Source organism: Stegodyphus dumicola, chromosome 2 (assembly GCF_044657685.1).
Source record: "Stegodyphus dumicola isolate Sdum_Otavi_A_Nest chromosome 2, ASM4465768v1".
NCBI lineage: Eukaryota > Metazoa > Arthropoda > Arachnida > Araneae > Eresidae > Stegodyphus > Stegodyphus dumicola.
The window spans coordinates 221,347,309-221,360,805 of NC_140769.1; the positions used below are offsets into that span (position 1 = coordinate 221,347,309).

Genomic DNA, 13,497 nt, shown 5'->3' on the forward strand with positions numbered 1-13,497 from the left:
TACCACGAATGCACGCTAGAAAAGTGGAAGAATACATTATACTCTTTATTTGGAAAATTAGAAAGATTATCATCGTTTACATCTTAACACAGTAGTTCATTGGTGATCTAAAAATGCATGTTTGAATCGATTTTATCACTCATTGATTCATTTTTGCAATTCCTGGGAATTAAAGATAATTATTTGTGACTCAGTTTAATTAATTTAAAAAATGACATAGCTTATGGGAATGACTGATTTGTCTAATATTCCGAAACCACTTCAAAGCTACAAGGCGACCAAATAAATTTAATCAAAACTAAAAGTGTAATATGTGCGTTTATGGCCAAACGTTTTTCATACAAGCAAAACTTCCAAAGTGGAGACCATTAATCTAGAGAAATAAAAAAAAAATAATTCATTCCTTAATATTTTTGGAGAAAATGCGTATGGCCTTTTTTTTTTTTTTTTTTTTTTTTAAAGGAAATTTATTTGATTTTTTTCATGTATTTTTTAACTTCATAACATTTGTTAAAGTAAACTACAAAAACTGGAAAATAATTTTCAATAATTTTCTTTCAAAAGGACAACCCAATTATCTAGGTGTTTTAATGGTATATTAATGGTATATGGTCCCAGTTAATCATGATATTCGAAATTCTACTGTAACACCTATCATTTTCAAAGGCTATTCGAATTTAATAATTAATCGTAATTTGTTTCTACTTTGAGTATTTGTTACTTTTAAAGAACGTTTTCTTTATTCTCCATCTTATTTCTTGCTTTCTTTCTTTACAGGTAACAGACCGATTACTTTTGGTACTATTCCTGATCGGAGCAGTTTTGGCAGCTGCTTTGCTTTTCGTTTTCGCGCCTCTTTGAGAGGTCCATTCCAAACCTACAGCGCCATCTGTACGCTGAAGAAAACCTCATTGATCTGCGGTCTTGCAGCGTTGAAAGACATCTTTCAGTGACTTTTCGTTATAGATATAAGCAATTCGTGGAATATTACGGTGGATGGAATAATCCAAACGTAGGCTTAACAAATACTTATTAATAAACGAAACAAGCGGTATTATGTCAGGAACAGTGGCGTAACCGTAAAGGTCGCAACAAAATGTTACCCCTCTATTCCCAACTTACAATGTAGTATAGAGGTAGATTGCACGATATTCAGGTGCTTGTGAACATTTCCAGATGCTCTTGAAACTTTACACATTTTGGATGTCTTTTAACACTTTTTGGATGCTTCTACTCATTTAAATACCTGAAGCAGTCATTGCGTATTTTATGAAACACTTTAAAATAGCAAAATGGCATCAGTTAATATGAGTAGCAAGTATTTAACAAAATGCTCAAAGAATACTCTCGTCTAAACGAGACTATACGAGAGGTTTCACTCACTGCCCGCGATGCAGTTTAATGTTTCTTTTTCGGTAGTGTTTCTTCCAAAATTTAATTTCAGTTCCAGCCGGAGATATTTATTTGAATTTTTTTAAATCTGTTATGATACTACAAGAAAGTAAAGAAAAGTATTTTCATAAAGCATCTTGGTAAATTACTTAGCTAAAAATGATTTCTAACCCTTAATCTCTGATATTTCTAATACAATGGACATAATTTCTGAACTTTCAGAAATAAAATTTATTGTAGTTTTTAATAATTGGAAATTTGTATGCCCAGTTGAAAGTATAAATACGGCTTTTACACAAGTATAAATACGAACAATGTTTTCATAGTTTAGTAGAAAATTCAAGTTTTAATAGCAAGTAATTTTTATCGCTCTAAGCATTTTTGCTTTAACATACAAATAAGCTCATGAAGGTATTTTATCCTTTTCTTTCTGGATTTACATATATATTACATATATATAAATATATATATATATAATAAAGTAAACATAGTTAGAATGCTCTGTGAAATTTGCGTATGGAGAATTAAATGCGAAAATGTACAAAATATATATCTTTATTACTTAAAAATATTAGAGCTTCAATTATAAAATATATCACTACTTAGAAATTGAACTAACATTTCCTATAATATTTCCACTCAAATTCGTCCATATATTTATAAATTTTATTTTATTTCCATTATAATATTAACCCATCAGCTTAGGATCAGCATGTTCTGGGCAATTTTATGTTGTGCTTGGATGGAACGTGCATATTGCAGAAATTTTATAATATAATAGAACTTGCATTTGTAGCCTTTAATTGCGTATTGCTAAAACTGTATTTTTCTAAAAACACAAAAATAGTGGCTTAAACTATGAAGATGAAAGTCAAGCTAACGTGTGGTATACTGTATAAATCTGTTTGCTTAATAGTTCAATAATATTGTGAAACCATGTTGCAGCTACCTATTAGTATTTAGTCGATATCTTTATGCACTAAATTGAGTATCCGAAATGATAATGTGAGGAATTCGTAAAAAAGATCTTTTATTGCAGCAAAAAGGTAATCTTAACTCTGAAAATTCTTTCAACGTAGAATGTAAATTCTATACATATGACATATATTATATATGCCATATATTATATATGAAATACATATTTTCATGGTTTTCATAATCCTGGAATTAAAACTTAATCATGTACATATTAGTGGCTCCATTCACTCATTTTAGTCGTTTGAAATACGTAAATATGGAGCATCTGCTATTTTCTTAAAATAATAATTTCCTATTTACAATATCGTACTACTTAGTTATGTAGTCATTTTCATTATTTTGTTAATAACATTTAGTTGTCCCAAGCTTGCATTATTTTATGTTATCAGAAACTATTTATGAACAAGCAGTAACCCCTCTTTTTTAAAAAATAAAGATTTTTAAATATTTCTAACATTTGCACTACAAGGAATTTTTATTTTCGTTTCAAACCGTTTAAAGATTGAAATTCTTTCCGAGAAACATTGAAATACTGACTGTATTAAAACTAAAAATGTATCAAAACTAAAATTTCAGCTAGTTTTCGATGAACATTGGATTAAGGAGTAAAAAAACAAGTTATGTCTATCTTAAAAATTTTTCATTTCATATATTAATGCAGTTTTGTGAAAATAAAGAAAAGTATTAAAGAGAAGTTATTTAAGCTAAATTTGACTAAAATTTGACTGAAAGTAGAGGCTGCAGAACAACAAACGAAACACTTTAAAAAAGTAGGAAAATATTATTTAATTAAAATTTGTATTTCAAAAAGCAATGGAATTCGTCTTTAATTCAGCTATTAATCAAGCATTACTTGTTGAGATTTTTGTCCAATTCTGAGTGCATACAAAACAGCATACGTTATAGAATATTCGTAAAATAACTCTCATAATAACTCGTTAAAAATAACTCGTTAAAAAAATATTAAAATATGAAATTTGAGTTAAAGAATTTTGATAATTTGGAATGAATTAATAGATAATTTATTTTGGTTGTGATCACTTTATCTTTTCAGTAATATATTTAGAAAAAAATTGAGTTTAAAAAATATTTTTTTAGAGTTTCGCATTTGTAAGAAAATAAAAAATATTTCCAAACATGCAAATTAGATCTGTATCACCATAGATAATTTAAAGGTTTTCAGAAAGCAATTGAACTAATACTTGTACACTTCTAAAATCTCTTTAATAGAAACAGGGAAATCAGATACAACTCACCAAAGTGCCCAAAATTTTCATACACTTTTCTACGTATTTTGGATATTATTCTAGCTATCATAACTATGTCCTTTTTAAAGCGTTGAAGAATTCATTATATTTACTATGTTTTTATCCTTAAACATAGATAAAAAATTATACGAAATTTTACTTCTAGCTCTGTACCTTTAGAGGTAAATTTGATTGAGAAATTAATTACATCAATGCTTTTCAGCTAAAATTTGAGAAACCTTATCTAGACGATTATTTCTCATGGTCATAACTTTTTGTATCATAAAAAGAACTTAAACCCAATCAAAATTTCCTCATAACAATATTTCCTCTGACATTTCGGCAAGCAATTATTCTTTCCCTTTAGTTCATGTATTGCTTCCAAATGTACGGGTTCTACAAACTTTGATTTAAAAACAACTTTTTGAAATTTAAATTGTGTAATACGACTTCTTTCTAAATCATGTATGCTTAATTTTATGTAAGAAATCGACTATATAATTAGCAGTGTTAAGGCAAATTTATTAGAATTCCACAACAATAATTTGCATTTTGTTTTATTGTGTTCTCTGAAACTCACAGTTGCTGTGAATGCAGCTGCAGGTTTTATTTCTCTATTGAATCACTGGCTCATAATATTCATTTAAAACTTCACGTAGGAAATAACTGTTAAATTTGATATTCTGTGTACAAAAGAGGCAAATCATAACCATAATGCTAAAAGTAATCATAAACATAGTGATAAAAATGTGTAATCATAAACATAATGCTAAAAGCGTAAAAATAGCATCTATACCTGAAATTTTGAAGTGGTTTTTATGCAGTCAATTTTTCAGATTCTTAAAAAGTTTTCGAGTAAACACTAATACAAGTGTGTCAAAGCATAAAATGAATAAAATATTTATAAATCAAGAATTAACATTACACATATACTTACATTTACGATATGGAACTAACGTTAAGGTACTCAAACGTTGTTTATTCGGGATTCAAACGGTTTATTCGGTATTAAAACGTTGTTTATTTTGAAAGTGTATAATTATTGGAAAGCAACACTGGCGTTAATCCATATTCCCTGAAAAGGAAATTCTAAAATCAATATTAAACCTTTCCAATATATATTATATATATAGAGAGATTAATATCGTTTTAATTTATTTTGCAATACATATATATATATATATATATATAATACAAAGTAAATTAAAATAAATTAAATATAGGTTTAAAATGTTTTCCATATTCAATTCGGAAAACACCATATCGAAAATAATAATAATAATAATATAGGTGTGTATATATATTGATTCTAGAGTGTCATATATATATATATATGCACACAGAAAATATTTTGATATATATATAATATGTATGAGAAGATCTAGATAACTATGTTTAAATTTTAAAAATTCAAAATAATTCCTTCAGGTATGTATGTTTTGTTTTTAAGAAAAAAAAGTAATTTTATAACATTGGTAAAATGTTTTTAAAATTTAAGAATATTTTATTTGTAAATTTCATTTCAAAAGGAATACCAAAAGTTAGACATTCGAAAATAATGAATTTTATTTCAACGTCATAGTAGCAAATTTTTATTTAATGAAATTTTTGCTTTAGCAAAATTTCATAAAATGAAACTAGCATAATTTTATGCCAGTTTTATTAGCTAGCAAAGGTAATTAGTTTTGATATGATAAGACAGTCAAGCATACTAAAACAACTACGTTCTTTTTTAAATTGTTCGTAACAATGAGAACTATTCTCGCTATTCCAGAAGCACGATTTTATTAATTATTATCATTTTTATCAAATATTTTAATATTGTTTAAGGTAAAATTATTTTGAACAAAAATAAATTAATAAGAGGATCTTCTCACCTCCCTTTCACACTCAAAAATAAAAAAAGCTATTGTTCGTCATATTAATTAACATTCAGAAACCAAGAACGAAAGCAACGTCATATTAATTCAAAAAAATAAGTCGGAAGATATTGAAATATATGTAAAAGTTAAGATTTTACTGCACACAGTCATTGTGCTTTTACTTCTCACTGCGACAGAGTTTCTACCTCTTCCTGTGTTAATCTAAAAATATGGCCTTACAATCTTTTCACCCATCACTTTCAGGAACATTATTTGGTATATTGCCTCATTTTTGTTTTCTCATTTTCAACAGATTGCATCGCTATTAGACATCGTTTCATGCTAACAAACAAATGGTTTTTTAAAATCAGTTTCCTTTTTCATAGTTATGTATTTCTGGATAGAACGGTTTGATGCAATATGCAAAATATTTAGCTCAAGATATTTTCTCCAATCACATCAAAATCATGTAATTTATCGCAGCTAAAAGACCCAAAGTCCTTCCACTGGCTAATTCTTTAATAGTAAAATAACCCTTTATTAAACAAGAACTATTTTCAAGAGACCATAAGACAACCGTTCGTATAAAAAGGAAGTATATTATAATATTTTAGTGATAAATACTTTTCAATAAGAAAAAATTTCTATCTTTTTAAGTGCTATAAAAGAATTATTACTTGGAGAAAATTTCTTTGAACTCTACATGCTTAAAACAAAATGTTTCTATAATTAAACAGCTTCTCCTCGTATTTGACATAATAGTTTTTACTATGAAGGCCGTGTAATTGGTGGTTCATTTCATCAAGAATTATCAATGAATTACCCTTTATAAATTACAGTTATTTTCTTCTTATCACTGATTTTTACTTAGCCCATTTTGTGTGATAGCTATTTTGATACAGTTAATCTCTAACTTGAAATTCGTAACTCATTCACTCTGACTCAATGTAGCAGACAAACTTAAGCTACAAGTAATGTCTTGAAAAACGGCTACCAGTAAATTAGTAACTTTCGCAACAAATTTCTTTGCCAGTATTTACAGTACAATAGTCTTAAATAAATTATAACACAGCACAACAATCGCTTGATTCTAGAGTGTTAACAAACAATTAATTTTAGAAGATGACAAATCAAGCTGAATTTCACAGCATACGTCCGAAGACAATCTACTCCTTACTACTGTAATATTAACTCGAGTCTCATGAAATCCTAATACGCCAGGTCACTGATAGTGCGGGCAGGGCAATTCACTAGCAACGAATATATCGCTGAAATAGAAACAAATTCTCAGTGATCATATATTACAGTTAAGTATCCGAGCAATTTAAAACTCATTCTGTATTAAAGAAAATTTGCATTACTTTCTGTATTGTACTCCCCTGAGGGACGGAAAAGAAATAACCAAAAGAGAAAAAGACGTGGAAATTTACTTTTGCCACATTAACATTATTGTTACATTTATATTGTCCACTAGCAGCCGAGTGATAAAATTGCTGAATATTGGTAGTTCAATCTGGACTTGACTCCAGGTGAACGGGCTGGTTGTATGGGTGTTTTCGTGATTTTCCCCATATGTAACGTGGATACGAGCTAGTTTCTCTCAGAGACCATGAAGGCCTCCCTCCGTTTAGGCATATAGCCTTAGCGTGCTTTGCAACAATCAGGTAAATAAACCAAAGTTAGTTTCTTATCAAAATTTCCTTTAATTGAATATTTTCAAGATTTTTAAACATGCTCACTCAATATAAATCTATAGTAGGAGTTAAATTTTTAACTTATGGTTCCCCAAAATTTGGGCATTGAATCTCAGGAATAAAAAAGACAATCCAATATATTCACAGAAACCAGTAATGCGTTTAAGAAAAAGGTAAGCAACATAATAGAAAATATGTAATTTAATTTTTGAATAATATATTACACATACATAATCCATTTATTCGACGAAGAGATTTTACATAACAGTGAAATTCCCTTAATTCTAAATTTATTTACTCTAGTATATTTTCTCACGTGTTCAAATCGTATTAACTTAAGCATCATAAACGAGTATATATAAATATTCTGATATTACATTATTACGTAAATTTGTTTTCCTGTTATTTTACATGACCGACTTAAAAGGTAGCAAGCCTTATATATAAGCTGTTTATAAGCACATGAAAATCACAATTAATAATTTATGAAACTATACTTTAAGATATTAAATTATTCTGCTAAAACTGCAGCAACAAAAGATGATAAATTACCATCACACTGAATGGTCAAATATGAAATAAAACTTTTTTTATTTATTCAGACTAGTTTTGTTACCCTACATTACGACGTATTTATTTCATACTGTTTATTTATATTTACTTAATCTTGGAGATTTATGATCGATTATAAACTCCTCTTAAGTATTAATTTTCGGATAAGTTTAACATCAACATTTTAAACCCATCCAGATAAAAAGCAAGTACTAAACAGCGCAGTCTCTGTAAATAAGTCTAATTGCTTCATACGTTAATTGTAAAAGATGTACATGTTATTTTAATATGTTAATCCTTACTTTTGTTTCTTGGTAATTTTTAAATACAAATTTCACTTAACAACATTTATAGAATTTCATTTGCTTCATAATTTTTCTTATACAAAGACTTTTAATCTTATTAGCGAATAACAGAAATGCATTAATTTTACATTAGATTTGAAGAAAACATCGAAGTACTACTTTAAAAGACTAAACTTGCTATGTTCTGGCCCTTCAATAAATAATAGATAATAAAATTTAAAAGAAAGAAGCATAATAATCTGCATTATATAAGGAAAATAATTTTGGAATTTTGAAAACTATTTTTCGGAAAACTGTTAAAATATCAATAAATATTTGATCGAATATAGCAGATATCTCACGACTGCTTTGCCATAATCAAACAAACCAAACCGTATCAAATGTGATTAATTAATTTCGAAAATTGTGCAAATAGCTGATAAATAAACTATGTTGTAAACTCCACCATTACGGAAGAAGTTAATCTATATGCTCTTCATTTTTATACATAAAAATTATAGTTGTGTAACATACAAATTATATATTACAAAACTTGGAAAAATATGCACTCGCTGATCTTTTATCAAACGTTTGCTAACGCTGCAAAAATAAAAAAGGAGTTTAAGATTTTGAAGAATTAACGAAAGAATAGATTTAGTATTACTTTATTTTGAAATAAATAATTCAGAAAACTCAGTTTTTATTAGCCTTAAATATATATACGCATATTATTTCAAGTCCTCAAGCAGATTCTTAGTTTAAAGCTTAAGAAGATATCCTAAATATTTATAGTTGTTTCCTAATCATAATTGTACACATTGTTTAAGAGACCATAATGAAACTGCATGGTGCTCTTTCATCTGTAAAGTACCTGATTCCAATTGTCAGTCTGTCTGTCCTGAATCGGGTTAGTCACGTGTTACGCCACTTGAACGAGACTGCCAACGATTCTGCGCACAATCCCACTTGCACATGGTGCACAACCCTGGAACAAAGAGTGTATAGCACTCCCGAATAAAAATTCACATTTTATGGCTTTTAGTGTCTTATTTCACATAGTCACTCACGCACTGGAACTGTATAACTCACGTTGGAATGTTCTGTTAAACAAGCATAGAGCTATATCACCTTATTTTCAGGAAAGGTTCTAAAATGATCTTACGTACCTAAAAACCGTTACATGTCAGACTATAAAAATGGTTATATTCTGAAATCTGCAGTATAAAATAGTCAATACTGAGACAGGTAACTCCTGGAAATGGAAACATCTTTTACTAATTACTACAGCACTTAAATGTTTAAGAACTTATGAATTAGATACATTACAAATTATGCGAATTAGGAATTGCAACCATTAGAGGAATATTAAAAAAATCTGGAGTGGGCACCACATGACCTCCTTTTATCGTATATTAAGTTATGCACAATTTTTGCTGCATTTCATTTGAACTTATTTCCTCGAATTATTCTAACTTAATTAACCAGTTCCAAAGCAAATTTAAAATGACATTAAAAATTGTAAATTTTGAAATTACATATGCGGGTCAATTTTTGTGTAAAGGAGTCAGCCTTCTTGTGTTTTTACTTCTTCATAACAAGTATAAAACTTTCCCAAATATAAATATAGGAACTGGGAGATCGCATTAAAATTTAAATTTCGCTATGTGTCTAAAATTAGTTATTTTGATTCTTTTAAAATTTAGCGTTGCTAAAACATGAATATTTTCGTCATTTAAAATACTTCTGTAATTTGAAATGTATGACTATGACCAACAATTCAGAAGGACTTTTAAGCATGCTAAGGGGCGGTAGATACATATACATATATTATTGTACTGTCTATTGAAATTAAAAAGGAAGTTGCATAACTAGATATTATAGCAGTTCTATAAAAAAATCCCACGTTCTACGGGTAATCGTTTTTAAATTATGTTAGATACATACGTACGTTCTTACAAAAGTGACAAAAAATCCATAATGTATCTCTTTAATTAAAAAAAAATAATTTAATAGTTTACTTCATGTCGAATAGTAAAATTTTTTAGAACTGGCAGTTTGCCAAGAACTCGTGAATGAACTACCTAGTAGCGTAACATGACACTAAAATGGATACCTTAATCTGGCTTACGTAACTGGAATGTGCGGGAATTCTTAGAACGCTTTAATCGAATATACAAAGTAATCCAAAAAAGTGCAAATCAAACTTTCGAAAATTGTTGGAATTCCGAAACAGATATTGATACCAAATTATTTGAATGGATGACATCCCTGTAACGTTACAAACAATGTATGACTTGAAATTTCAGTTTCAGTTAAAGCTGTGAATTTTAAAATCTTTTGTCTGGAACAAGATGACGCTAAATATTTCCCGACAGGACGAATTTTGTCAATGAGCATTACTTTGTCTTGTTTAATTTCAAGCATTCCGGCTAAACACTGCTGTTTTCAATGAGATTAATGTAGTTAAAGGAAATAATATCATCAATATATTTGAAGGTGAAGAAAAGTATGTATGGTAAATCCTTCTATGGTAATGAACGAAGAATTTAAAGTCTTTAGAAAATGAATATAGATGCACACCTTAAATGAGTAATTCGCTCCCATTGGGATACCTCTCACTCGTAAAAATAAAGAACTTTGAAACCTAACATAATTCTGAAAGTGGGAGTAATTGAGATAGTTTTTCCAGCTATCAAAATTTTAAATATAACAAATGTCTGGAAAAAATTCTGTAAATTCTGAAAGACTGTTGCTTGAAAGATTCACATCATCTAATTTTCTTAGACTAACGTTAAGCTGTCTTCGATTTATATCCTGACGCTCCGCAGTTTACACTTGCAGACTTTTCATTACAATTCATTAGTTGAAAAAATCATTTTCTGCACTTAACGCAGACCATTTCATTAGAATATCTGGTTTAGAAGTTTTTCAACTTCTGAAATTTAAGGCATCTTACGGCTTTTACATATTTTTAAATTCGAAATTCCGTCAATCGCAAGTTTAGTTCCCGATTTCCAGTGTAGTTTTCAACTTACTTAGCTTGGCATGCTAGCAACCAATGTAATTTTGATTTTTCAGCATCGCCATAATAACAGACACTGAAGCCCCTCATCAATATCACAAATAATAATCTGTGGATACCTTTCAGTCGACTCTTTCGTTTAATTCCTTCAAGGCGTGATTGATGAATATGTTTTCTTATAGGATTTCGATAACTTAATATACGGTAAGCGAAGTGGATGCGAAAAACTGAAAGACTAATCTACAGATGTTTCTAACGTTCAGTAAACATTTTATTTTATTTTGTTTGTGTGATTACCAACAACTCTGTCCAAAAATTAGACTATTTCTTTTGTCCTCAAAATTGTTAAATAACGAACAACATCATACAGATCATTTAATTTTAAAGTTAGCTTAGAATGAGGTAGATGTAAGGTTATTGAATTTTCTGTAATAAGTCGTCTCCCTAGATTTCTCTTAACTACTGCTGTAGCTGCTTCCAAATTATAAGAGCTAAAGAACTTATAAGGTAAAATTTCAACGATGCTATAAAAATAACAATTAATATAAGCTTAATTTTTTGCGATTTTAAGGCTGTATCAGTGGTAGAAAAGTATGCAATATGTAGCTTCTTCAAAACGTGTGCAAGATATTTGCCTCAAGTGTACATTGCACAATGAGAAAATAACCATGCCTGAAACAACTATAAGTTGAACTGTCTGAATTCAGAAGCCATATATATTTGCGGAGGGTTCGGCATATTTTGAAACTTAAGTAATTGAACTAAGTGTGAACTAAAGATCTATATAAATATTAACTACAGGTTATCAAATTGTGTACCGCAGGCCTTGGGATTCGCGACTCGAAATAAAATTTCGGAAAGAAAATTGTAAAGCATTCGCACTAATTGACTAGTGTTTATTAACTAAAAGGCATAAAGGTACATTTAGTTATAGATTAGTTTTAAAATTTGCCATGTGGTCACCGTATGTCAAAGAGAGTGACGTGTAATGCTTTGCAAAATTCAATAGCTTGCTAATGAAAATTAACTGAATTTAGAGAACAGTATTAAAAATTATACAATGAAGCACATTTGTCCATTGAATAAAACTGTACGAGAATATTTTTCAGCAAAAAAAAGCTAGTATGACCGGATAGAAATCCTTTCGAGTACTATGATAAATCTGAAGGCTTACTAAAGAAGGGAAAGGAGCAACGTATTTACACATCAATAGATTCGAGGTTAAAATCTAAATTTAAGCTAAAGCAGCTCTTGAATGTTTCGTTCGAGATCTATAAAGAGTACCTAAAAATTTACTTAAGAGAAAAGTCTTTCTCAACTAATACTGTAACAAACACAAAATGCAGAATATTAATTGCGATTGAAGGTAATATCAACAGAGCTATACCAACAGCGTTTGACTCAAAAAATGCAAGCACACCCTTTTCACTAAATATAATGCAAGAACAGGTTATACACGAAGTAAGAATTATACCTACAACTAACTTAAATATTATTTTAAGATACAGTTTTTTAAATTTAGGATGGGGTTCTCCTCGAAACAAAACCTTATAGCGCTAAGAGTTCCATGAGTAGACAACGGAAGTTTGAAGATCACTATATTTAGAAGTAGGAATTTACGGTATCTGTCTTAAAATCTACGAAAACTATATTATATTAATACATGCTCTTAGCAGCTCCATTTCAGAACTATTTAATTTTAAAAAGGAAAGAAATTGTTATACAAATATTAACTTTCAGTTTAAACTTGATCGACAAGTATCTGAAGATTGTGATCATTTAACACATATAGTTGAAACTGCGTCAGATTCATATTAATTAAAACATGGTCTGTTTTCTCAGATTTGAGACCGTGCAATGCTAATAACTGATAGTTTTCTTCAGTAAATTTTCAATGAAAATATTCCTTCGAGGGCAGACGGCTCTTGGAACTCTGCCATGATAACGTAGCCCAGCCTGAGGTTTAGTGTAAGCAGGTAGTTTATCATTCAATCATAGTAGCCATCATTATTATTTAATGCTTTTATCAATATTTTCAAGGATGTGTCCTTTTTTCTGAGATTTAGACTTTTCCTGTAACTTCTTTCTGTTTCCTCACCAGAATGCAAATCAATTAGTAAGTACTTTAGCTGAGGTTCTTGGATAAGACAGAGAATGTTTCTTTCTGCCTCTCGAGGAAATGTTATTTCAGTTCTGCCATCTTTGATGAGTTTACAATAATTGGGCCTTTCGCAATTTGCTGCCGATTTTTAAATTGTTAAGCCGGTTACAGTTTTGAAGCAACTTCACTTTAAATTTAATTTTGTAGCCCTTGACTACAAGCCTACGCTTTGTTCGTGTTAGTACAAATAGTGTGTTTATAATCAAAGTTTGTGTTGAAGCAAAAAGGTTTATTTTTTCATACAGAGTGATAATTCGCTTAAAGTTTGTTAGGGTTTAGAATTAGTTTATGTTCCTAAACCAAGT

At 29.2% G+C, this 13,497-nt stretch overlaps 1 protein-coding gene across 1 annotated transcript in view; it reads left to right on the forward strand.

Moving 5' to 3' along the window:
- LOC118183246 (neuronal acetylcholine receptor subunit alpha-10-like) overlaps positions 1 to 9,041 on the forward strand; it is a 213,289-nt gene extending 204,248 nt beyond the window's left edge. Inside the window, exon 10 of the mRNA XM_085811797.1 lies at positions 778 to 9,041. Coding sequence (XP_085667923.1) covers positions 778 to 861 — 84 coding nt within the window. The 3' untranslated portion in view covers positions 862 to 9,041. The remainder of the gene's footprint in view (positions 1 to 777) is intronic.
- Positions 9,042 to 13,497: the final 4,456 nt, after the last annotated feature.